General features: G+C 38.7%; 1 protein-coding gene across 2 annotated transcripts; it reads right to left on the bottom strand.

Annotated features, from left to right (window-relative positions):
- Window positions 1–523: 523 nt before the first annotated feature.
- LOC100116869 (atrial natriuretic peptide receptor 1) lies at window positions 524–27,730 on the bottom strand. Of its 2 annotated transcripts, XM_016987285.3 has the most exons (19): window positions 27,452–27,730; window positions 25,608–25,776; window positions 22,530–22,695; window positions 20,566–20,640; window positions 19,991–20,270; window positions 19,781–19,890; window positions 19,465–19,653; window positions 5,461–5,681; window positions 5,043–5,282; window positions 4,851–4,971; window positions 4,573–4,781; window positions 3,999–4,149; window positions 3,525–3,684; window positions 3,289–3,449; window positions 3,050–3,216; window positions 2,772–2,918; window positions 2,493–2,685; window positions 1,064–1,337; window positions 524–982 (listed from the first exon to the last, which is right to left on the bottom strand). In XM_016987285.3, exons 1-19 carry the CDS (start codon window positions 27,594–27,596, stop codon window positions 693–695), a joined length of 3,468 nt encoding a protein of 1,155 aa, XP_016842774.2. In that variant the 5' UTR covers window positions 27,597–27,730; the 3' UTR covers window positions 524–692. The 2 variants fall into 2 exon arrangements, with proteins under 2 accessions (XP_016842774.2, XP_031787416.1); XM_031931556.1 differs by lacking the exons at window positions 25,608–25,776; window positions 27,452–27,730 and having other exon boundaries at window positions 19,781–19,871; window positions 22,530–22,632.
- Between the last annotated feature and the right edge of the window lie 126 nt (window positions 27,731–27,856).

A 27,856-nucleotide genomic window follows, 5' to 3' on the forward strand; every position in this document is an offset into this window, starting at 1 on the left:
GTACTTTTAAACAATATCCTAGAGTTTGAGCTCATTTGGGCCCAGGTGTGCCCCCTTAAGTCAAGAGTATCGTACAAAATTTTATAGCACAGACTGCTAAAGTCCGCAAGTCTCGCCTATTCGTGACTAAAGTAGTCCTTATTTGCACCGTGAGGTTAGCGCACGAGCGTAGCGAGTGTGATAAACACGGTGCAAAATAGGACTACTTTAGTCACAGATAGGCGTGACTTAACAGCGGATTTTAGCCACACTGTGCTATAAAGAGATTTTATTTTAGCCAGGCTATGGTCATCATTAGATTAATCTGAGAAAGAAAAATTAGTATTGTAACTGAATATAGATTTAAATAAAACAATTGCCCTGCACACAAAATCCTCAAATGCAGTTATTCAATCAGTTTCAAAAAAACCCAAATCCCTTCCATACTTCCAACGTGACAATAAGAAATTTGAAGGATCTCAATTAAAATCAAAAATAATAAATTTTATATTAAAAAATATGTTATTCTTATTAAGTACATAAGTTAATTACATTTATATAATACTTTTACATACAATCAGATAGTGGAAAACGTCAATTTCTTAAGTTTTTTCAAAACAATAATTCTTTTACTTATTATAAGTCATTTTTTAAACTTAAAAAATCTCTTAACTTTGTACTCATCAGGAGAAAGATATCATAATAGATTACATTTACAGCTCTGACAAATTGATAAATGTATTATTAAGTGGTTTAGGTCCGTTGACATTGTTTGGCGGAAAGATCAAGGGATTGAGGGTAGTGCTGTTCTCTTGTAAACTTGTACTGTGTCGCCGATGCTTGGGAGTAGGTGGTCGTGGATCTGGTTCCGAGCAACCCGTCAGCCAGAAAGTCGTCACTTTTCCCTTGCCTTTAAGCTCAACGTCGCCTCTCAACTCGAGATCGAACGTACCGTACTTGTCGAGGATATCCTTTGTTGCTCGTGACACGTGGATTCTTAAAGCTGCGAACAAACGTTTTTCTTAATGTTAAATTGAAAAGTAACATAATTATTATTGCTGTTAATAAAGTTATGGCGACTTACGTAAACCGGACGATTCCATCCTAGAGGCCGTGTTGACGGTGTCGCCAAAGAGACAATAGTGTGGCATTTTCTGCCCGACGACACCCGCGCATACAGGGCCACTATGAACGCCTATCCGCACGCTCAGCTGTGCGTCCTGTTTGTGTATTATCGTGAACGATTTGACTGCATCCAGGATAGCCAGGGCCATCAGGGCTATCTCTTTGGAGTGCTCGTCGCCGTTGCGTTCGGGCAAGCCCGAAACCACCATGTAAGCGTCGCCTATAGTTTCCACCTGCGTTAATAATATCGTTTTAAAATTATTGCCATTTATAAAGGCATATATATATCGATTTCATTTATTTTTTTTTTAGTTTTTTGAACATGTAATCGGATAAACTGTACATTTTATTGTGTACTTGTAATTTGTTATATTTTTCAACTATTTAATACTGCTTTATAAAGTACTAATTATTATTTTAAATGTTCATTATTGCTCCATCAAAAAATGTTTTAATTTTTAAAGTCTTTTTCATAGATAGTTTCTAACGCTGTAAAAAAAGATAATTAATAATAAAAAATAATATAGCTCTGAAAAGAGCTGTTGACAAATGTTTATTTCTACGTTAAAAAAATATGGTAGCTCTGAAAAGAGCTAATTATAAATGTTTATTTCTACGTTGAAACATATATGGTACCTCTAAAAAGAGCTACTTGTTCCGAAATGATTATTAGACACAAAATAATGTAGCTCTGAAAAGAGCTGTTGACAAATGTTTATTTTTACGTTGAAATATATGTGGTAGCTCTGAAAAGAGCTGATTGTAAATAGGAAGTATGATAGTCCTAAAAAGGACTGATTTAAAATTATAGCTAGATTCTTCTATTGAGCCTTCATGAGGCCCTCACGTCTCTGGTCGAGCAACTGTTGCTGCTTTTCTTTGCGTCGCACTTCGAGCAGCCGCATTCGCTCGATCAGTCGTTGCTTCTCGTCTTTTAAGATGCGCTTGCGATAGTTCATCTTAAGGACCATGATCCTGAGTGACTTGTTATCCTTTCCATAGGCTGACATCGTGACTGCGATTATTGCTGCTGCTGTAGTCAGTAGGAGGTGATCGGATAGAATAACTGCTCGTCCGGAAGACACGGGCTTTATATAAGGTCTATCTGACTCCGACCTTTCGACCCTAATGACATAACCCCTCGGTACCGAGAATTATTCGATAATACCCCCCCCCCCCTTTTATTGCTAGGTGTATACCTAATAAGGGTATAGACTCAGACATTAACATACCTGCCTTTCACTGAGTTTTTATGACTTTGTTTACAATGAAATACAATGTGATTTGTATATGGAAACTTTCTATTTTTAATGAGGGGTAGAAGTTCTTGAGAACTCCAAATGACTACTTGGTTCTTGAAAATAGATAGATGGACATTTATAGTTTACCTTGTAAACATCGTAGAAACCAATAATGCGGTCAAATGTACTGTACAAGTCGTTCAAAAAATCCACGACCTCCATCGGCGTGCTTTTCGCGCAAAGTGCCGTAAAGCCCACTATATCGCTGAAGTAAATGGTCACGCATTCGAATTGCTCGGGTTGTACCATCTCTCCTGCCATTAATTGACAAGCCACTTGTCTATAAGCGACGATAAAAGTATTTTAATTTTCGAATGTCATGAAATTCATATACTAGAAAATAAGTACGCATATAAAAAAAATTACCGTGGTAATACTTGATACAGAAGTTCCTCGCTTCTGCGCTTTTCCAAGCTGAGTTGTTCAGTTTTTTCTTCGACTAAAGCCTCTAAATTATTAGCGTATTGCTCCATTCTTCGCAAAAGGTCGTCCATTAAATTTTCGCAGTAACCTCTGAAAGCCAATATCGAAATTTTCATTATAATATTTTCAATACGCTATACAATCAGATTTGGAATTTCTTATTGCATTTTTTGCATATTTGCTTATGTCTCAATAATCTTTCTTAAGAATAATTTTCATACTTCATGATTCCGCGTATGGTTCCTCGCACAGCGTGAAAAGTAGGCCTCTCTTCAGGTACTTCGTTCCAACACTTCTCCATCAGTGATAAAATATCAGCTGGATACTCTTTCTGCGCAACTTCAGGGCGAAACGGCGGAGACTCCGATGCCGCGACTCTATTTACTATCTGAAGCAAAAATAACTTGCCGTTAAATCGCACAAAACAAGATATAAATACCACAGAACATTTTCAATATACCTCTTGCGAACTCATGTAAGTTCTCGCGACTTCGTAAGGTCCGCCTCGTATGACGATTTCCTCGAGTATAATCGCGAAGCTATAAACGTCTCCTTTTTGCGTTGCGACACTGCCTGGAGTCACCGTCAGAGGAACTAATTCAGGAGCGACCCAAAGTAGTTCTTAAAACAAAAAATTAAACTTTGTTCAAATTTAAACATTCAGAGTGAACTTATATCAAGCCATCAGATTATTACTTGTGTAATACGTTTCATCCATTAACAAATCCGAGGGCGTCGTCAGAGTTTTCAAGCCAAAGTCGGAAATCTTCAAGACAAATCGCCCGTCGATCAGGCAATTGCACGAGCGCAGCTTTCCGTGTGCGGATACGTCACTTGCGTGAAGATACGCCATACCCTGTCGACATTGTGTTTGCTAAATATCATCGATTCACGCGAGATAATGAAATATTATAATACTGAAACAGCGAGTTATGGGAGTACATGCGGTATCTCTAGGAAAAACCAATTTATCAAACACATCAGCGCCGTTTTGATTCGTCCCTCGCAATTGTTTGCAAAGCATCACTCATCGTTCGAATAGTTGACTCTCTCCCAAGGGCCAATAGCAAAAATCGATCGAACGTTATATATAGTATATAGGCTGATATTGCGTAGAAACGCGATCTTCTTCGCTCCCCTATACGAAATACTTACTCTTCGATGGCTTACCTTGGCTATGTCGTGAATCAGAGACATGCGAAAGTTCCAGTCGAGCTTGATGGCCTCGTTCTCCAGAACATCTTTGAGAGAGCCCTTGGGACAGTACTCGGTCAATATCAGTACCGTTGGCGAAGGAGAGCACAGACAGGCGCCGATGAATCTGCCGAAATTTTGCTCGTTATCGTGATAGATCGATGAGAAAGGTAAATTATCGCAGAAAGCGGATTTCTGTGCGTATGCGGTTGGATTGTGAGGAAAATTTTGTTCCTAAGTTATTATCAAAAGCTTCTACTATAAAATTAAAAATCGAATTTTTATATTTCTAAAAATTAAACTTTTCTCTTTTTTACATAACATTTTTACATGTGTCAGACTGTATCGATTTTCTCCACTTTCATACACGTGTCAATATAGCACGCATCAATGAACCAATTTCAATTCAAAAAGTTTCTAAAAATAACAGCCAGTACAGTTATTTACAACAGTAAATAAAATGCGTACTTTAAATAGGGGATAACCTTTATTACACCAATATTTGAGACCGTAAATTTTGAAAATAAAAATTTGCTTTATCTCATTATACCTCACAGTGTTCTCAGAAGTAACATCCCTGACTTGCTTGATCTCCCATAGAAGCTTTTTCGTCACGTCGACGACCTTCTTCTTGGTAACCTTTTTAATAGCCACCCTCTCGCCTTTGTAAATGCCCACAGTGGTGAAAACCGTCGTCGGCGGCAACGACTCGCAGCTCGCCTGCGATCCCCGTCTCATCCTCTGCTCAAGTCCGAAATTCTGAAAAAATCGCCATCGTCAGCAAAACCAATCCTTGATCATACCCCTCAAAAAATCCATCTTACTCACTTCGGTCATAGCCTGCTGAAGGTTCATCTTCGAAGAAAAGGGCCGACCGACTTCCAGAAGCAATTCCTCCGGTCTTATGCGCCAGGACATGTTGTTCAAGTCAGCCGACAGTCGCATGTGTCTATACGAACAAAAGTGGAAATTCCAAAACCAGAGGAGCTGCTGAGAATCCACTCGGAGTAAAAGCTGTACCTGTATAGCACGCAAGCGGCAGCGGCTGTGGCCAGAAGGAGGACGGCCAACGTAAGGCTGGAGTAAGCGACGAACGTGTAAGCTTCCGTTCTGGACGAACAGCCCGGCTCATTGCCCAAAAAGCCGCACTCCGGTATGTCCGGCGGTGGTCCTTCTCGGCCACCCGGCCAGTGGATTTTCTTGCCTGGCACTGGGCTATACTCGCGGTTCAAGCCCAAGTAGTGCGCTACTACCTCGAACCTGCCAAGTGTTTTGCGTGATTGATATTTTTTAGATGTACATTTGGGAATGGAATTTTCTTTCTCTTGATTTTTATCTGATATTTGTTTAGGATTGTTTTGTTTGGTAAAAGAGGAACTATTTTTTTTTTAAATATTAGTATATCTTCCAAAAGTGTTCCAACTAGACGTAGACTTACTTGCCCGTGATGGGATCAAGATCTAAAATGCTATAGTCGGCGTCGCGGTCACCGTTGTCGTCGATGCGCACGTGTCCGGTGATGCCGATAAAGTCCCTGTCCCACATGCGTCTCGTGATGGCCAATCCATCCCTGATGTCCCCACCCTCGGACAGGGTCTCGTTCAAGGCCATCCCCAGCAGGTACACACCGTCGTAGAAGGCGCCGATGAAAAAGTTCACCTGATGCACGCGATCGATCGCATTGATAATATCGTTTTTAAAATGATTGCCATTTGCATAAACTATATATTACGTATTTTTACTATATACAGTACTAATTATTCTGAACCTTATTTTTACGTCATATTATATGTTTCAGTCCAAATACTATATTTCGATATAAGGGCGCGGAATAGATAATTTTCACACAAGCTCAGTTTGACGCCCGAGCGTAACGAGGGTGACAAGAGTGCGAGTGCGAGGATCGTCTACGTGCACGAGTATCGTATACTCTTTTCCAGGCACCTGCTTATCAGCGTTTAGTTCGCCGTACCAGGTGTCAGTTACATCACTTGTATAATGTGCATTTCATGGAGTTTTAACGTTGTAAAAAGAGATAATTGCGACAATGAAAAATAATATAGCTCTGAAAAGCGCTGTTGACAAATGTTTATTTTTACGTTGAAATATATGTGGTAGCTCTGAAAAGAGCTGATTGTAAATAGGAAGTATGGTAGTCCTAAAAAGGACTGATTTAAAATTATAGCTAGATTCTTCTATTGAGCCTTCATGAGGCCCTTACGTCTCTGGTCGAGCAACTGTTGCAGCTTTTCTTTGCGTCGCACTTCGAGCAGCCGCATTCGCTCGATCAGTCGTTGCTTCTCGTCTTTTAAGATGCGCTTGCGATAGTTCATCTTAAGGACCATGATCCTGAGTGATTTGTTATCCTTTCCATAGGCTGACATCGTGACTGCGGTTTTTGCTGCTGCTGTAGTCAGTAGGAGCTGATCGGATAGAATAACTGCTCGTACGGATGACACGGGCTTTATATAAGGTCTATCTGACTCCACCCTTTCGACCCTAATGACCTAACCCGTCGGTACCGAGAATTATTCCACAATACCCCCCCCCCTTTTATTGCTAGGTGTATACCTAATAAGGGTATAGACTCAGACATTAATATACCTGCCATTCACTGAGTTTTTATGACTTTGTTTACTATGAACTACAATGTGATTTGTATATGGAAACTTTCTATTTTTAATGAGGGGTAGAAGTTATTCTGAACTCCAAATGACTACTTGGTTCTTGGAAATAGATAGATAGACATTTATAGTTTACCTTGTAAACATCGTAGAAACCAATAATGCGGTCGAATGTACTGTACAAGTCGTACAAAAGATCCACGACCTCCATCGGCGTGTTGTTGAATAATAAAATAATTGGATTTTTGATTTATGTGCGTATTTCCAAACTCGGGGGCCCGTTTTACTGTCTCTCTCAGACTCAGACACACGCAACCTATGGCTGAGAGAGACAGAAAAACGGGCGCCCGAGTTTTGGAACACGCACTATATTTCTGTAAAATTGAACTAAAAAACATTGTAGTAAACAAAAAACAATGTTTGTATATGCTATAATATATTACTAGATTTGCTTAAAGCGTCAAAATGCTGTGTTTTGCGGTCGCAATTATAATTATTTATAAGTACTAACTAAGACTCATTTTTGTATAATTATGCATAAGTAATTTTAGAAAATAGAAAAGTGAAAGCGGCGATATCGGTAAGATCACCGTCATATTCTGCACATTATTGATTAAAATACAATTTTTCACTAATTGAATCAAAAACTCTGAGTTTCGTGATAATCTACATAATAACATTATCAATTTGAGTTTTGATGGTACGAAGGATATTGAAAGCAAGCAATGTAAACTACGACTCGAAGCGGAAGTAACAATTGGTCATGTTGGCTCCGATATCCCCTAAACTGATTAAAGTTGCATCAAAATTCATCAATTTTGGCAAATATAAGCAAACTGTGAGTATGCGATACCTATTCTTATAGGCCCTAAATAACTTAACAAATATCTGTATGAAAATTTAGTTATCTAGTTTTAATATACTAAGAAAAATTTGACAGTGAAAATTACTATCTCGGTTAATAATTTGGTTAGACTTAGATGCTAGTAATTTTTACTATCCTTTATAGTAAAATTAACTATAATAGATACTAATTTTTACTGTCAAATTTTTCTCAGTGTATACAATGCAGAAGGTAGATAGAAATAAAATTCTGACATTTCAAGGCAACGTTAGATTATGTTGCTTTGAACTTGCAAAAATTGACGAATTTTGTTGCAATATTAATACCTTTATGGCTTTAGTTTTATTGTTATTAATTTTTATATGAGTACTACAACAGTAAATATGAGGAATTCTACGGGAAAATGACCTTTCTCTGGCTGAAGAAACTGAAAAAAAAAACAAATATTGGTGTGCGCGCCCGCAACTTGTTTTCTTATTGTACATCTTTAGAACAATACAAAACCACGTTCCAACACCGAAAAAGTGCCTTGTGACATTATTTTCTAGACCCGTAAAATTCGTCGAAAAGTAGTCATTGTTCAACGGCATGTACCTAATGCATAAAGTAGCAAACAGAAAATGTCTTACGGTAAAATGAAAAAACGAGAAAATAGCTTCAATTAAAAAAAAAATGCGTTGCAAATGCTTGATTTGGTGAAAAGTTACGCAAAGTTAAAAATACGGAAAAATCATTAAAAAAGATAAAAATTTCTTGACTTCGAAAAATCATGCAATTTTCATGATCTTTCCATATTTTCAATTGTGCGTAACTTTTGACCAAATCAAGCATTTTTACACATTTTTTTTTTAAATTCAAGCTCTTTTCGCGTACTCTCCCTACCGTAATACATTTTCTGTTTGTGCCTTTATCCTTTAGGTACATGCCGTTGAACAATGGCTATTTTTCGACAAATTTGAGGGGCCTATAAAACAGTGTCACAAGGCACTTTTGCGGCGTCGGAACGTGGTATTGCATTGTTCTAAACATGTATAATAAGAACAAAAGTTGCGGGCACATGCTCCAACATTTGTTTTTTTCGGTTATTCTACAACCACAAAAGAGCATTTTTTCCGTAGGATTCCCCATATACATAGTTAACATTAAAAAAGTCAATATCAAGTACTAAACTTTTCAATACAAAATAAGTTTAATTTCGGCTTATTTTCGCTTTAAAACAAAGTCGCCGGTAGTTAAACTCAACAAGACAAAGACCTTTATGTCAGTTTAACCATAAGCTTATATCTTAGGCTTCCGCATTTTAAGCAGAAAATAAGCTGGAATGTTTAGCAGGGGCCAAAATATATGTTTTAGCTCTACGAGAATGTTTGTCCTGCAAACTCGAGCCAGAGGAGGCCAGTATACGTTAGCACTGTCATGGCAGCTGCACCTGTAATATACATATAATAGCTGTGCTAGTCTGCCGCGTACTCATGCATCTAGCGTAGAGAGCGTGGAAGGATCGTCATCTAAACGAACATGAATTTTCGCACGATTACTGCGAATTTCGCAAAACCGAAGGCCTTTTGGGAATTTACAATTTAACTGCAAACGTTTTGTGCTACTCTTATGCCAATATAGAGTTTTTTTATAATTATGCAAATAAGCTACCTGACTTATTCTATATAGCGAATATCTGGAAATAATCTGTATGTTGGAATAAGAACAGCACACGACATTTGCAATTGAATCGCGGATTCTCAAAAGGCCCTGGATTTTTCTGAATTCGCAGTAATTATGCAAAAAATCATGTTGTTTTATTTCGATGACGATCGCTCCACGCTCTCTACGCTAGGCGCATGAGTACGCGGCAGACTATAGCGCACAGATATGCATTCGGCATATATTGGCAGCCATGACATTGCTAACGCGTACTGACGCCTTTTAGCTCGAGCTTGCAGAACAAACACCCCCATGAAAAAGTCTTTTCATAGTTTTTAACGCTGTGAAAAGAGATAATTGCGACAATGAAAAATAATATAGCTCTGAAAAGAGCTGATTATAAATGTTTATTTCTACGTTGCAACATATATGGCAGCTCTAAGAAGAGCTGATTGTTCAGAAATGATTATTAGACGAAAAAAATGTAGCTCTAAAAAGAGCTGTTGACAAATGTTTATTTTTACGTTAAAATATATGTGGTAGCTCTTAAAAGAGCTGATTGTTCAGAAATGATTATTAGACAAAAAATGTAGCTCTGAAAAGAGCTGATTATAAATGTTTATATCTGCGTTGAAATATATGTGGTAGCTCTGAAAAGAGCTGATTGTCCAGAAATGATTATTAGACAAAAAATAATGTAGCTCTGAAAAGAGCTGTTGATAAATATGTGGTAGCTCTGAAAAGAGCTGATTGTAAATAGGAAGTATGGTAGTCCTAAAAAGGACTGATTTAAAATTATAGCTAGATTCTTCTATTGAGCCTTCATGAGGCCCTCACGTCTCTGGTCGAGCAACTGTTGCTGCTTTTCTTTGCGTCGCACTTCGAGCAGCCGCATTCGCTCGATCAGTCGTTGCTTCTCGTCGTTTAAGATGCGCTTGCGATAGTTCATCTTAAGGACCATGATCCTGAGTGATTTGTTATCCTTTCCATAGGCTGACATCGTGACTGCGGTTTTTGCTGCTGCTGTAGTCAGTAGGAGCTGATCGGATAGAATAACTGCTCGTACGGATGACACGGGCTTTATATAAGGTCTATCTGACTCCACCCTTTCGACCCTAATGACCTAACCCGTCGGTACCGAGAATTATTCCACAATACCCCCCCCCCTTTTATTGCTAGGTGTATACCTAATAAGGGTATAGACTCAGACATTAATATACCTGCCATTCACTGAGTTTTTATGACTTTGTTTACTATAAACTACAATGTGATTTGTATATGGAAACTTTCTATTTTTAATGAGGGGTAGAAGTTATTGAGAACTCCAAATGACTACTTGGTTCTTGGAAATAGATAGATAGACATTTATAGTTTACCTTGTAAACATCGTAGAAACCAATAATGCGGTCGAATGTACTGTACAAGTCGTACAAAAGATCCACGACCTCCATCGGCGTGTTGTTGAATAATAAAATAATTGGATTTTTGATTTATGTGCCTATTTCCAAACTCGGGGGCCCGTTTTACTGTCTCTCTCAGACTCAGACACACGCAACCTATGGCTGAGAGAGACAGAAAAACGGGCGCCCGAGTTTTGGAACACGCACTATATTTCTGTAAAATTGAACTAAAAAACATTGTAGTAAACAAAAAACAATGTTTGTATATGCTATAATATATTACTAGATTTGCTTAAAGCGTCAAAATGCTGTGTTTTGCGGTCGCAATTATAATTATTTATAAGTACTAACTAAGACTCATTTTTGTATAATTATGCATAAGTAATTTTAGAAAATAGAAAAGTGAAAGCGGCGATATCGGTAAGATCACCGTCATATTCTGCACATTATTGATTAAAATACAATTTTTCACTAATTGAATCAAAAACTCTGAGTTTCGTGATAATCTACATAATAACATTATCAATTTGAGTTTTGATGGTACGAAGGATATTGAAAGCAAGCAATGTAAACTACGACTCGAAGCGGAAGTAACAATTGGTCATGTTGGCTCCGATATCCCCTAAACTGATTAAAGTTGCATCAAAATTCATCAATTTTGGCAAATATAAGCAAACTGTGAGTATGCGATACCTATTCTTATAGGCCCTAAATAACTTAACAAATATCTGTATGAAAATTTAGTTATCTAGTTTTAATATACTAAGAAAAATTTGACAGTGAAAATTACTATCTCGGTTAATAATTTGGTTAGACTTAGATGCTAGTAATTTTTACTATCCTTTATAGTAAAATTAACTATAATAGATACTAATTTTTACTGTCAAATTTTTCTCAGTGTATACAATGCAGAAGGTAGATAGAAATAAAATTCTGACATTTCAAGGCAACGTTAGATTATGTTGCTTTGAACTTGCAAAAATTGACGAATTTTGTTGCAATATTAATACCTTTATGGCTTTAGTTTTATTGTTATTAATTTTTATATGAGTACTACCGCAACTTTTTTTTCTTATTATACATGTTTAGAATAATGCAATACCACGTTCCGACGCCGCAAAAGTGCCTTGTGACACTGTTTTATAGGCCCCTCAAATTTGTCGAAAAATAGCCATTGTTCAACGGCATGTACCTAATGCATAAAGTAGCAAACAGAAAATGTCTTACGGTAAAATGAAAAAACGAGAAAATAGCTTCAATTAAAAAAAAATGCGTTGCAAATGCTTGATTTGGTGAAAAGTTACGCAAAGTTAAAAATACGGAAAAATCATTAAAAAAGATAAAAATTTCTTGACTTCGAAAAATCATGCAATTTTCATGATCTTTCCATATTTTCAATTGTGCGTAACTTTTGACCAAATCAAGCATTTTTAACGCATTTTTTTAAAATCCAAGCTCTTTCCGCGCACTCTTCCCAGCGTAATACATTTTCTGTTTGTGCCTTTATCCTTTAGGTACATGCCGTTGAACAATGGCTATTTTTCGACAAATTTGAGGGGCCTATAAAACAGTGTCACAAGGCACTTTTGCGGCGTCGGAACGTGGTATTGCATTGTTCTAAACATGTATAATAAGAAAAAAAAGTTGCGGTAGTACTCATATAAAAATTAATAACAATAAAACTAAAGCCATAAAGGTATTAATATTGCAACAAAATTCGTCAATTTTTGCAAGTTCAAAGCAACATAATCTAACGTTGCCTTGAAATGTCAGAATTTTATTTCTATCTACCTTCTGCATTGTATACACTGAGAAAAATTTGACAGTAAAAATTAGTATCTATTATAGTTAATTTTACTATAAAGGATAGTAAAAATTACTAGCATCTAAGTCTAACCAAATTATTAACCGAGATAGTAATTTTCACTGTCAAATTTTTCTTAGTATATTAAAACTAGATAACTAAATTTTCATACAGATATTTGTTAAGTTATTTAGGGCCTATAAGAATAGGTATCGCATACTCACAGTTTGCTTATATTTGCCAAAATTGATGAATTTTGATGCAACTTTAATCAGTTTAGGGGATATCGGAGCCAACATGACCAATTGTTACTTCCGCTTCGAGTCGTAGTTTACATTGCTTGCTTTCAATATCCTTCGTACCATCAAAACTCAAATTGATAATGTTATTATGTAGATTATCACGAAACTCAGAGTTTTTGATTTAATTAGTGAAAAATTGTATTTTAATCAATAATGTGCAGAATATGACGGTCATCTTACCGATATCGCCGCTTTCACTTTTCTATTTTCTAAAATTACTTATGCATAATTATACAAAAATGAGTCTTAGTTAGTACTTATAAATAATTATAATTGCGACCGCAAAACACAGCATTTTGACGCTTTAAGCAAATCTAGTAATATATTATAGCATATACAAACATTGTTTTTTGTTTACTACAATGTTTTTTAGTTCAATTTTACAGAAATATAGTACGTGTTCCAAAACTCGGGCGCCCGTTTTTCTGTCTCTCTCAGCCATAGATTGCGTGTGTCTGAGTCTGAGAGAGACAGTAAAACGGGCCCCCGAGTTTGGAAATACGCACATAAATCAAAAATCCAATTATTTTATTATTCAACAACACGCCGATGGAGGTCGTGGATCTTTTGAACGACTTGTACAGTACATTCGATCGCATTATTGGTTTCTACGATGTTTACAAGGTAAACTATAAATGTCTATCTATCTATTTCCAAGAACCAAGTAGTCATTTGGAGTTCAGAATAACTTCTACCCCTCATTAAAAATAGAAAGTTTCCATATACAAATCACATTGTAGTTCATAGTAAACAAAGTCATAAAAACTCAGTGAATGGCAGGTATATTAATGTCTGAGTCTATACCCTTATTAGGTATACACCTAGCAATAAAAGGGGGGGGGGGGTATTGTGGAATAATTCTCGGTACCGAGGGGTTAGGTCATTAGGGTCGAAAGGGTGGAGTCAGATAGACCTTATATAAAGCCCGTGTCATCCGTACGAGCAGTTATTCTATCCGATCAGCTCCTACTGACTACAGCAGCAGCAAAAACCGCAGTCACGATGTCAGCCTGTGGAAAGGATAACAAATCACTCAGGATCATGGTCCTTAAGATGAACTATCGCAAGCGCATCTTAAACGACGAGAAGCAACGACTGATCGAGCGAATGCGGCTGCTCGAAGTGCGACGCAAAGAGCAACTACAGTTGCTTGAAAAGCGACGCAAAGAAAATCAGCAACAGTTGCTCGACCAGAGACGTGAGGGCCTCATGAAGGCTCAATAGAAGAATCTAGCTATAATTTTAAATCAGTCCTTTTTAGGACTACCATACTTCCTATTTACAATCAGCTCTTTTCAGAGCTACCACATATTTATCAACAGCTCTTTTGAGAGCTACATTATTTTTTGTCTAATAATCATTTCTGAACAATCAGCTCTTTTCAGAGCTACCACATATATTTCAACGCAGAAATAAACATTTATAATCAGCTCTTTTCAGAGCTACATTTTTTTGTCTAATAATCATTTCTGAACAATCAGCTCTTTTAAGAGCTACCACATATATTTTAACGTAAAAATAAACATTTGTCAACAGCTCTTTTTAGAGCTACATTTTTTCGTCTAATAATCATTTCTGAACAATCAGCTCTTCTTAGAGCTGCCATATATGTTGCAACGTAGAAATAAACATTTATAATCAGCTCTTTTCAGAGCTATATTATTTTTCATTGTCGCAATTATCTCTTTTCACAGCGTTAAAAACTATGAAAAGACTTTTTTATGGGGATGTTTGTTCTGCAAGCTCGAGCTAAAAGGCGTCAGTACGCGTTAGCAATGTCATGGCTGCCAATATATGCCGAATGCATATCTGTGCGCTATAGTCTGCCGCGTACTCATGCGCCTAGCGTAGAGAGCGTGGAGCGATCGTCATCGAAATAAAACAACATGATTTTTTGCATAATTACTGCGAATTCAGAAAAATCCAGGGCCTTTTGAGAATCCGCGATTCAATTGCAAATGTTGTGTGCTGCTCTTATTCCAACATACAGATTATTTCCAGATATTCGCTATATAGAATAAGTCAGGTAGCTTATTTGCATAATTATAAAAAAACTCTAAAGTTAAATTGTAAATTCCCAAAAGGCCTTCGGTTTTGCGAAATTCGCAGTAATCGTGTGAAAATTCATGTTCGTTTAGATACGATCCTTCCACGCTCTCTACGCTAGGTGCATGAGTACGCGGCAGACTAGCACAGCTATTATATGTATATTACAGGTGCAGCGGCCATGACAGTGCTAACGTATACTGGCCTCCTCTGGCTCGAGTTTGCAGGACAAACATTCTCGTAGAGCTAAAACATATATTTTGGCCCCTGGTAAAAATTCCAGCTTATTTTCTGCTTAAAATGCGGAAGCCTAAGATATAAGCTTATGGTTACACTGACATAAAGGTCTTTGTCTTGTTGAGTTTAACTACCGGCGACTTTGTTTTAAAGCGAAAATAAGCCGAAATTAAACTTATTTTGTATTGAAAAGTTTAGTACTTGATATTGACTTTTTTAATGTTAACTATGTATATGGGGAATCCTACGGAAAAAAATACTCTTTTGTGGTTGTAGAATAACCGAAAAAAACAAATGTTGGAGCATGTGCCCGCAACTTTTTTTCTTATTATACATGTTTAGAACAATGCAATACCACGTTCCGACGCCGCAAAAGTGCCTTGTGACACTGTTTTATAGGCCCCTCAAATTTGTCGAAAAATAGCCATTGTTCAACGGCATGTACCTAAAGGATAAAGGCACAAACAGAAAATGTATTACGGTAGGAAGAGTACGCGAAAAGAGCTTGAATTTAAAAAAAATGTGTAAAAATGCTTGATTTGGTCAAAAGTTACGCACAATTGAAAATATGGAAAGATCATGAAAATTGCATGATTTTTCGAAGTCAACAAATTTTTATCTTTTTTAATGATTTTTTCCGTATTTTTAACTTTGCGTAACTTTGGGCCAAATCAAGCATTTGCAACGCATTTTTTTTTAAATTAATTTAATTTAATTTTTTAATATCTGAGATAGTTAAAATTAATATCTCTTATAGTGAATTTTACTATAAAAGATAATAAAAATTAATAGCATCAAAGTCTGTAACCAAATTATTATCCGAGATAGTAATTTTCACTGTCAAATTTTTCTTAGTGTATACAATGCAGAAGGTAGATAGAAATAAAATTCTGACAGTTCAAAGCAATGTTAGGTTATGGAATCAGATCTTTAAAACGAAATTTTTTATCTGCCCCATGCTTCCAAATTTTTTATAGAAGCGTCATCAATTCAAAAAACACAATGGCACATTGAAGGAAGGAAAGCAACAGTTAACTGTACTGCTCGTGAATTCTTATAACCAAATGCTATACTTGCAGCAACTATACGTAAGAGAGTATCATTCACAGAAAATACACACCTGTTTCTTAATGCTGATCTGTGTAACCAACTACCACACGCACCATAAGCTCTTTCAAGAGTTGTCCAATTTACGTAATAACTACAGGGCAAACTGAGCGAGAATTAGTAATGCACAGAAAAGAAGCCCATAAAATGATCTACATCAATCTCGAGATTTTAGTTAGTCGATTTTAAGGTATTTTATTTCGAAGCTGTAATTTTGCTTATGCTCGACTACCTTTGAAGTGCCATTATATTTCTCTAAAGATACTGTTTTATACAGAATCTCGACCTTAGTAACACATGGTTGATATTAAGGACTTTTGTTTTTGAGCATTGAACGTTTTAAAATAGGACTTTAATAAAGGCTCCTGGCGCGTGAAGAAGCTGGATTTAAGAATTTTTGTTTTTAAGTTTAGTCTCTCGCTCTCGCTCGCCTCCCTTCGATGTGCTATCATATACATTTTTTCTGAATATATTCACTAATAAAGAATCTCGGCGCGTAAGGTAGCAGGATTTTAGGATTTCTGTTTTGGAGCTTGGTTTCTTTCTCTCGCTCGCCTCCCTTTGATGTGCCACCTAATTTTTTAAAAAATATATATAATATATAAAAAACCAATTCGCTAAGGTAAAACTCGTTATTAAACATATTTTCGTATTTATAGTTTCGGAGCCTGGGGTAGGTGGTTTTAAGGGTTTCTGTTTTTAAGCTTCAATTCTCGCCTTGTTCCGGTTTGCCGATGTACTTGCTTTTGAAAATACTCGTATAAGAAGTCTTGGAGCGTGGGGTAGCTGAGATTATGGGTTTTTGTTTTGGAGGCTCGTTTTCGCTCGCCTTCCTCCGATTTGCCGACGTACATGCTTTTAAAAATAGTTTCTTTTAAGGAGCCTCGAAGTGTGGGGTAGTTACTTTAAAGGTTTTCCGTTTTGGAGCTTAAATTTTCGCTCGTATAAGAAATCTCGGAGCGAGGGGTAGCTAGATTTAAGGATTTTCGTTTTGGAGCTCTGATTCTCGCTGTCACTCGCCTGTCTCCGGATTGCCGACGTACTCTCTTTTTAAAATACTCGTATAAGGAATCTCGGAGAGTAGGGTGGCTAGTTTCAAGGGTTACCGTTTTGGAGTTCTGCGTTTCAATAAAAAAATAAGTCTTAAAATTTTGTATCACTGAATATATGAAATCTCAATAATGGTGCATGTTTTACACTTGAAATTTCAGACACATGCCCTTGTAATGTATTTCAAGATATTTCCAAAGTTTGATGAATGAGCGATGACTAGAAGATCCAGTTGGTCTGAAAAAACCTCCGCCAAAAGCGTCGACTTGGTACGAACTGAATCTTCTGGTTCCACTTAAGCGTTCAAACTTTATAAATATGTTTAATTACCTGTAAATGGCTTAAATGACAAGTTTCAAGACTATACGATGTATCCCTTTTGAAAAAATTCAGTTTTTTACAAAATCCTATGAATATAAAAAGCAAATCTCAATTGTGGTGCATGGATTATACTTGAAATTCGATACTCCAGCCCTTGTAATGTGTTATAAGATATTTCCAAAGTTTGATGAATGAGCAATGAATATAAGATCCAGTTGGTCTGAAAAAACCTCCGCCAAAAATGTCTACTTGGTACGAACTGGATCTTCTGGTTTAACTTAAGTATTCAAACTTTATAAATATGTTTAATTACATGCAAATGGCTTGACTGTCAAGTATCAAGTTTATTCGATACATCCCTTTTGAAAAAATTGATTTTTTCTCAAAATCTTATGAATAAAAATAGCAAATCTCAGTTGTGGTGCATGGTTTACACTTAAAGTTTGATACACAAGCCCTTGCAATGTGTCACAACATATTTCCAAAGTTTGATGAATGAGCGATGACTAGAAGATCCAGTTGGTCTGAAAAAACCTCCGCCAAAAATGTCTACTTGGTACGAACTGGATCTTCTGGTTTAACTTAAGTATTCAAACTTTATAAATATGTTTAATTACATGCAAATGGCTTGACTGTCAAGTATCAAGTTTATTCGATACATCCCTTTTGAAAAAATTGATTTTTTCTCAAAATCTTATGAATAAAAATAGCAAATCTCAGTTTTGGTGCATGGTTTATACTTAAAGTTTGATACACAAGCCCTTGCAATGTGTCACAACATATTTCCAAAGTTTGATGAATGAGCGATGACTAGAAGATCCAGTTGGTCTGAAAAAACCTCCGCCAAAAATGTCTACTTGGTACGAACTGGATCTTCTGGTTCCACTTAAGTGTTCAAACTTAATAAATATGTTTAATTACATGCAAATGGCTTGAAACAGATATGCATTTGGCATATATTGGCAACCATGACAGTGCTAACGCGTACTGACGCCTTTTGGCTCGAGCTTGCAGAGCAAACATCCCCATGAAAAAGTCTTTTCATAGTTTTTAACGCTGTAAAAAGAGATAATTAACAATGAAAAATATTATATAGCTCTGAAAAGAGCTGTTGACAAATGTTTATTTCTACGTTGAAATGTATGTGTTAGCTCTGAAAAGAGCTGATTGTAAATGTGAAGTATTGTAGCCCTAAAAAGGGCTGGTTTTTGATCGTAGCTAGATTCTTCTATTGATTCTTCGTGAGACCCTTTCGTTTTTGGCCGAACTTTTGTGCATTTTTCCGTATTTGGTCGAGATACTCCTGTTGGACTTTCTCACGCATGCGGCGCGACTGTTCCTCCTCCTTGTTTTTTATTTCCAGCAGCCGCATTCGCTCGACGATTCTTTGTTTTTCTGCTTCCATCACCCGCTTCTGAAGATTCGTCTTCAAAACGAGAATCCTCAAGCACTGGTCGTCTTTAGGGAAACCGAACATTGTAACTGTGGTTCCTGTTGCTATAATCAGTAGAATGACTGCTCGTACGGCCGACGCGGGCTTAATAAAAGATCTACCTGACTCCGACTCTAGTGACCTGCCCCCTCCATACCGAGGATGTCTCGGAAAATTTCCCACCGTCAAATTCTTCGAGCATCCCACCACCTTTTCTATCTATGCACACTGCACCTTCGTAGAAAGCGCCGATGTAAAAGTTTACCTGATGCACACGATCGATCGATTCGTATACATGTAAATGCGAGATTATATATATATATATATATATATATATATATATATATATATATACATATATATAACCGAAGCGATTTATGCGCATCCTTGATACACGCGCTGCCTCGATTTTCTCAATTTGCTTAACATTGAAGCGCACGAGAGATCGCGCGATGATGGGATTTGTTTGGCTTTACCGTATTTGTTTCATCGAAATCGTTCATTTGCTCGAGTGACGCGATTAATAATAATGCATGTAGCGTCCTACGCACTCGATTCTCAGCGATTAAAAATTTCGAAACATGCGTTTTAGCGTAAATAGAAGCGCACGATTACTCTCTCGCTATAAACTGACCTCTTCGCCCTCGGAAAACGTGTAGTTGTAGTCGGACTGAGCTCTCTGCCTGACGCTGTCAGCAAAGTCCTGAAATCTCGGACTAGTCGGCTGCAGAAGGGAAACTCTCAGGAGAGCTTCGTAGGCTTTTCTCGCTGCGCCGTCGTCCTCGTCTCCTATTTCCCAGTCGTGATCGCCCCAGTAAGATCCCTGGGATTATTTTCAACGAGAGACACGCGGTTATTTTCTTGAAAAATATATAGCTTCGTATACGCGTATACAAGAATTTTTCATGGGACAAGGGAAGTAGACTAGAAATAACGCATGCAAATCGCACCTGAAATATCTCCACGTCGAGGAACGTCCAATCTCCCCTCGTCATGTCCAATCGATGCGCAGCCAGCATAAATCTCCTCACGAGAGTTCCCCTAACGCTCAATATTACCACTATGTGTGGGTTGGAAGCGATAAATTTCGATGTATAAATCAAGCTTTTCTCACATGCTTTGCACATCGAATGTTTTTTTTAATCAAAAATATCTCTCACCCCTGGCGTACATGCTGGCGTCCCGCAGATAAAAGTGATAGGGCTCGTCGTCGGAATTGCCGTCGAGTTCGCGAACGAATTTCAGCAGGCCTTCTTTCCTGAGGCCGTACTCGAGGTTCTTTCCGACCGTCAGGGAGAACAGGTCGGATCTGTCGAGGATGAGGGCGACGTGGGACCAGCCGAACTCTTTGAATATACTGGAGAAGACGAGCTTTAGGCGGCACTGACAGTACGACATGCGCGTAAGTGTTGGATATTTGCTCTTGTCTTTGAATATTCCCTGCGAATGAGTTTTCGATTAAAAATACACTTTTTTTCAAGAATACAAGCATCTAAAATTAAATCCGCTACAAAGACTACAGCGACGAGCTCAATTTTCCAGAAAAGAAAGAGCTGCACTCGCGTCTCTTGTTAATTAGCCAGTGAAGCTGTCGCACTTCTCTGTGAGCAAAAGCCCGAGAGAAAAAATGTAAGGCGACACTGACACTGACCTTTTCTATGCTACTTTACTCACACGTAGCGCCTTTTGTTGAGTTTTACAATTTAATTAAACGCGCGAAAGAGCTTATACGTACCGACGATTCGTTTTTCCATTTGTGAAGCCTGCCCAGGATTCCGGACGTCACCGACATCTCGCCTTCGGATGGCGGCTGTAATAAAAAAGCGATAATCAATCGAGGCTGCAACAGAGCTTTTAATCGCTTGATTTCGATAGCAAAATATTCTCAAGTGATAATCCGACAAATCTCTCAACAACTCGGCGAGTTCAAAGGAATCCCAGGTCATATAGACATATGAGCAAATCCACGAGCGAGTGGAAACAACTCGGGTGTTGGAAGTTGAGAATTTCAAATTGAGGGCACACCTACCAGACCAACTTTTTTTCGTTCTTTGGGCCATCTGGAATAAGAAAATGCGTGCGTGCATGGCCGATCGCTTGCCAAACTTTTTTGCAGAGCACTTTAAATTCTCTTATGGGAATTTAACACGGGGAAAATTAACGAAAACTAGCCACGATTCAACTTTACCCACTTAGTGTATGAAGGCACAATGTAAAAATGTCTGTTACTAGGGTCGAAGTATAAAAAAAGAGCTTCAATTTGAGGGCTGGTGGGTTAAAAATAGTTGTCTAGGCTTGAAAATGGTAAAAAATCACAAACACGACTTAGATTTTTTTCAAAAAACGTCGATTTTTCTCTATCTTAAAAATTCTTATAACTTTTTATCCGAGCAGTCAACTTTAACCATCCGGTGCTCAAATTAAAGCTTTTTTCTTCTACTTTTATTTTAAAAATTTAGATTAACATTTTTATTGTACGATCAGCTCTAGATATGCCCATCATTTATGTCCGTTTTTTTGGCCATATTCATTGTCATATACAGGGTGATTCTAAAACAATACAACATTTATATACCATCGTAATCAGCGTAAAAAACTGAGTCCAGGGGAATTAGTCCGAAAAATGGAAAATTTATTGAAATTAGTTCTGCCAGTTGAACGAAAATCATTCGCAAATGCAGATCGTCAGACTTTGCGAAAGAATTGCGCTTTTCGATCTCTTCGGCTCTCTTTGTTACAGCGTTCGCCGCCGCCGACCTCCTTAGCAACGGCGCTGCGGCCGCTGCGTCACTTCCCCTCACGCGCTTTTCCGCTGGGCGCTGTGGTGGGGGGATTTTTCTTTCTTGACTGGGAAAGTGAAAAGTGGAGGAAAATTTTTCGGACTAATTCCCCTGGACTCAGTTTTTTACGCTGATTACGATGGTATATAAATGTTGTATTGTTTTAGAATCACCCTGTATATGACAATGAATATGGCCAAAAAAACGGACATAAATGATGGGCATATCTAGAGCTGATCGTACAATAAAAATGTTAATCTAAATTTTTAAAATAAAAGTAGAAGAAAAAAGCTTTAATTTGAGCACCGGATGGTTAAAGTTGACTGCTCGGATAAAAAGTTATAAGAATTTTTAAGATAGAGAAAAATCGACGTTTTTCTCAAAACATTGAACTTTGTCATGATTCAGCGTTACTCTTTAGTTTTATTACTCCGACAACGTAACTCGGAAAACTCGAGTAAATCGAAAAATACGAGTAGCTCGATAAGTTCGGGTACTCAATTTTTTCGAGTACTCGACTCGAACTCAAACAAAAAACTCTACTTACCCGACTCGAGTTTTTCGGGTACTCGCATACCTCTATAATTTTCCCTGTGTTAAATTCCCATAAGAGAATTTCAAGTGCCCCGCAAAAAAGTTTGGCAAGCGATTGGCCATGCACGCGCGCATTTTCTTATTCCAGATGGCCCAAAGAATGAAAAACAGTTAGTCTGGTAGGTGTGCCCTCAATTTGAAATTCTCAACTTCCAACACCCGAGTTGTTTCCACTCGCTCGTGGATTTGCTCATGTATATATATAATAGAGCCGCGGGGAAAATGAAACGTCAGAATTTTCACACTTTTTTATCGTTATATAGGCGCATCACGGATAGAAAGAAGGAGATGAATCGTGGACTTATGGATAACGGCGCGGACGTGCCTGATCTCCCATCCCGGTGATTATGGGTGTGTTCCAGTAGGCGGCTAATCTCGCGACCGGCTCCAGAGCAAAAGCACAAGCCGGTCCAACGTAGGCGATAGCATTGTCTCGGAAATGCATGTCCGCTGCCAGTCCTGGCGCTGTGGCGCCGCTGCAATGCGGGTAGCTGTAACACGTGTCAGGCTCGTCAGCTATTTTAGGGAAAAAATGCAGTGCAGTAGAGGGTACTGAATTGAAACAAACACGCGTATCCTCATTTTTTCAAGTCTTCCTATTATATTTCCCCCCAAAAAATGTCATAGCGCTTTCGCACAACCTGTTTTACCGCGTCCGGCAAAGTATGGACACACATAATAGTCAGCCTATCGTAATAAGGATCTCCCTTATCTATAAGTAAACTCCCGCAACGTGCGACGAAATAAAGTGTCAATTTCTCGAGCAATCTCGGGAGTTCCCCGCGCGCCCAAAAAAATAAAGCCCCGAAAGAGGGACAGAATAGCGTTGTGTAGTATCCCGGAATACACATACCTATAGAGACGCTATTAAGCGAAGATTCGTGCGATACAGCACCCCTGACTATATGTATAACTTTGTCATTTCTCATTTTCGGACATCAGAGCGTCGTTATAGGCAAACACCCACTTGGATATCCTGCATACGGCCCGAAGCGGGGGATAAAACGGCATCGATCCTACAGCTCAAACAAGTCATCTTAGAGAGAGAACGCCGGACGTCCCTTTTAACGCCTCTCCCGCGTACACGGAGCCGTACGCGTCATTTCATTTTCGATATGTATAGAGACACACCGGTGGGGGTCACTTCTTCTTCTCTCGCTCGTGCGCGCGACAAATAAATCCGGAGCTCGTAAATCTTTTGTCCTAAGCTTTGCCTTAATTTGAGCGCTGTACGACACACAAACGCGTGGAAGAGATGCCTCCTCTATAGGCGCACGCGTGTATTTGCAATGCTTGTTTGTCGCCCTGAAGGAAATCGGCCCTGGCGAGTGTGATCGGATATTTGCTTACGAATTATATCAACAGATTTTTACTGCGTATTTTACGAGTTGTAACGTGACTGGAGATTAAACTGCAGAAAAGCACTTCTCGCTCGAGTATAATAAGAAATAAAATTAAAAAATTACAGGCGTAACGCGCGTCGCTATAGCAACACACGTGGATATCATTACGCTGGCATATACGCGCGCTGGTCCCGGAGGGCAGGTGTGCGCGGTTGGAATAGCTCTCATACGAGAGTCATGCGCGTCGCGCCAATTAGTGCGGTATTGTTTACGTTCTTCATGCATTATTGCGCGGATACTGTACAGCCTGGCGGCTCTATACCATTATAAAGATTACTCTTCGCCGAGACTTTTTTCTTTAAGCTTGAATGCGCGTGCTTGAGGCACTGGATTATAATCCTTAAACAATTTTTTTTAACTTTGAAAAGACTCGAGTGTTATGCTTTGATAAAAAAGGGCGTCCTCGTAGTATTTTTCTTTGGTGATACTTTCGCATTTCCATATCCTTGGAATGACAAGTATCGAGGGCCCTTGCGTGTGCACCAACGGAAGCGTGAAAAATTTCAATCTGGTTTTGCATTCATATGTTTGGAATAAGCGTGAATAGCACACGCGTATATGGAATAAATTAAGGCATATGTAGGTACAAGACAATACTGGAGAAAGGATGATCACTCATAGTTTTGTTTTTGTATTATAATTTTAAAACTAAAAAAACTCATCAGCCCGTGATGATATGAACTAATGAGTCTGATCGGAAAATGAAAACATTATCAGGGAGTTTCGAAGTTCAAAACAACATTTTGCAGATGCGATTATACATAACGAGGCGCAAATGTAAATCTAGTGTTATGTTAATTACGTTCCTCGACCTCGTGGATCTTTATGTGACAAATTTATAAATAATAAGCAATTTTTATTTGTTGGTTATTTCATAAATAAAAAGATTAAGATAAACTACCAATTACTAACCTGCCCGCCGGCCGTCACAAATAATGTCTCTTTTTATTTATGAAATAATATAATATAAAATTAATATTTGTAGGCAAACATATTGGATGCCAACGAATTTTGAACGTAAAAAATGCTTAGTATTGGCCTATTTTAGGACCGTGAAAGCATTGAGTCAATCTTATCCGATTTTTGTCATTCAAATTTGCTTATATCAGCATTTTTCATTTATTAAAATTTTGTTTGACAATTTTTGATTTCGTTGTTTATACAGAAATTTAGTAAACTATGTTTTGTATGGATAGCAAGTTTATTGCCCCTTGACCGGCAGCCTCATCCTCGACCCTTCCTCCACGGATTATCTTCCCCTCAGTATGGGCTGTAAAATCCGAAGAAGATCTCCAAATTTTTTCACTATGATTTTTTCCAGGTAAATTTTCTCCACCTACACTTCGTCTATGGACGGCTAGGTGGAGGACAGCCGGTATATTCGTCGGTACCACCAAGAGTCCAGATGGTCAGACCAATTTGAAAATGGATCGACCCCACGCCGAGAAGAGACACCTTAGGCATCGGCAGCTGTCGCCTATAGTATCTATAAAACTTATGATATAGCTATTCAGATTTACAAGGCGTACTGTAAACGAAAGGCCTATAGTTGAGACAAGACCATATAACTGCGAGGAACTACAAAAGGAGAGGGTCTGCAGTCTGAACTGTCTATACCTGTGGGCCTCGGATTTTCTCTGGTTTTATTACAGGTGTATATAGTTCGCGATGCCTCCTTCGACCCTACTCTATAAATATAAGCGTAGATCGTCTGTGCGGGAAACACCCAGAACTCTGTCTGAGCCCCTCCTAAGCTTTTCCGCGTCTCCTCGTCCCGTATTCGACCGCGTCGCCGACATACAAGCTCGAGACCCCAAGCACTACGCCAATGCCACATTCCCGCGCTTACGCAGAATCCCGAATTCAAAACATAACACACCTATATGCACTCGCCTCACGAACACACATACACACACCAGATACAGTACGCGCAATTTGCAGGGGTATTATGTAGCGCGCGAAGCGAATCATTAGGCGAACGGCATACGTGCGCGGCTTACCTGCCCTGGACCTTGCGCAACTGGACGCTATGTACTGCGAGGAATTCATTGACTTCGGCGAGCGCGAGATCCACTGCCGGGCCGCAACGCTCGAGATCAAAAGGACTGTCCAAGTGCGAGGCCATCAGCACACCCACGTTGTACACCCTCATTGTCGGCAGGTCCTGAGCTGCGCATACAAATATAGATCATTTATATAACGCTATCGAATTGTCGCGTATAGTTTAATTTGCTAAAGACTTATCCAGAAGAATTAGGCAAAAATTCGTCAAAAAAGTCGTCCAAGCTGGGCCAATTAGGCAGTTTTAGCATAGCTGACACACCGCTGTGTATACACTTGGTGCGCTGATTCTGATAGGGGGAATAGGAAAGCACTATAACGCGACACCTATCTTCGCCGGGTTTTTTTCTTGGGCGGATCATTTTTACTGTACACACCTATTCTGACACGTCGTCGCCAAAGGCTTTTTTTGTCAACTGTAATATACATGTATACAGGAAGGAAGCACAGAGCCATTGTTCTGCTTTAGTTCAACGGTGTACGAAGAAAAAAGTGTTTTACTCCTTTTTTTTATCAAAAAGTTCATTCGTAAAACTTCTTTGTTGAATAAAGTGCGCTCTACCGTTGAGATCATCCCACTCGACGCAGCAGGTTTTCATTCGCAGCCGAAAATCACAACGCGAAAGCAATGTGAAAAGGATTTCAAACGCAAATAATCCAGTACACATCGGCCTAGAAACAATTCAAAAAGTTTTATCCTCGGGCAATATCAAAATCAGATCAAACGCGCAACGTCTCAGTGCACACACACCCACAGGTAACATAATACGTATATACCTATATACAGTAAAATCACGCTTTTTAATGGAAAAAGTTAGGCTGCACACGCGCGGAATTTTCTAAAATCGATCAAACTTTCATCAGCCCTGCTTTCTTTGCGCTATCCGCCCTTGAAACTGCAGCACAAAGCCACACACCCGATGCGCATCGATAAAATAATGCGTAGCGCGAATTAAAAAAAAAAACGCAAGGATACGCGCTCGCGAGCTTTGCGTCGTATACACGAGGAGTCGAGTAATATGAGTATGGCAGACGCGTGGAGGGGGTAAATCGCGCGGAAGTATGATTATTTTATTCAGGGATTCAATTGCTCATAAGGCGAAAATTATGACAATCGCGCGGGGGCACACGTGCGCGAGCAGTGGAAAAAGTCGACGCATTGGCGAACGCGAGGGAAAGCGCGAGCTGCCCATTCGAGAATGAGCATGGAGCGTATAGTGTATTATAATAACGACTCAATAAGCGAATACGGCTGCTTGTTTACTCGAAAAAGCACTGGCGGTGTCTCTTACTCTTGTTACCTCTCTTTCTCTGTACCGTTTCGTCGTTATAACCCGCGGTGACATTTTATTTGCGAAATTGTAAATGTATGTATGGAAAATGCATAATTTTATTTAATGTCGACGCGTTATTCAGTCGTTTTGCAGTTTCACGCGTGAATTAAGTTAAATATTATAATCGAGTGCAAAAATTAAGTTGATTGTCTTTGGCAACGTTTTTGATAATTCAATATTTTTATTCACAAAATAGATAACTTCGTAGCATCAATTTAGTTAATCTATAAGATGCAAGCACTTATACAAAGAAATGAAAACAACAAAAACGGTGAGACGGATAGCATATCCTGCTGTAAGTATAGTATTGGGTGATTCGGAAATTCGAAGTTTTGATTTTATCATGTTCAAATAAGAGAATTAAAGATTTCGCATTTAAATAAAAATCTAATTTAAAAACAACGTTCAAAAAAGAAGAGAAGCCCAATCAAGCCACATCCATTACTCACCAGCGACGACAAGGCTGTCGACGAGTAGTTTGAAAATCGTGAACAACAAGAGGAAGCCCCAGGCAAGCACCGGCACTGAATTGCAAATCACTCGAACGCGCTGTTGCTTAGCCCTCGGCATTTTCCTCTTCTCGCGGCGTTCCATCTCGCGCGACGATATACAAGGATTTTCGCGCCCCGAGACCTTTGACTTTCGGACGCCGTGACGCGTCTGATGATGATGCTGCCGCGGACTATCGGGGCTGCGCACACGAGGGAAAGCTTCCCGCGACACACGCGCAGACCGACTGCCACCCTCCTGCAGAGCTTTGTTTGCGCGAGTATAGTTATATGTCTGTATGTGTGTGTATATATAGTACGTGCCGCCTGTTGAGCTTCGGCAGGGAAGATTTTTAGCCTCGCGGA

The sequence above is a fragment of the Nasonia vitripennis genome, chromosome 5 (genome assembly GCF_009193385.2).
Source record: "Nasonia vitripennis strain AsymCx chromosome 5, Nvit_psr_1.1, whole genome shotgun sequence".
Taxonomy (NCBI): domain Eukaryota; kingdom Metazoa; phylum Arthropoda; class Insecta; order Hymenoptera; family Pteromalidae; genus Nasonia; species Nasonia vitripennis.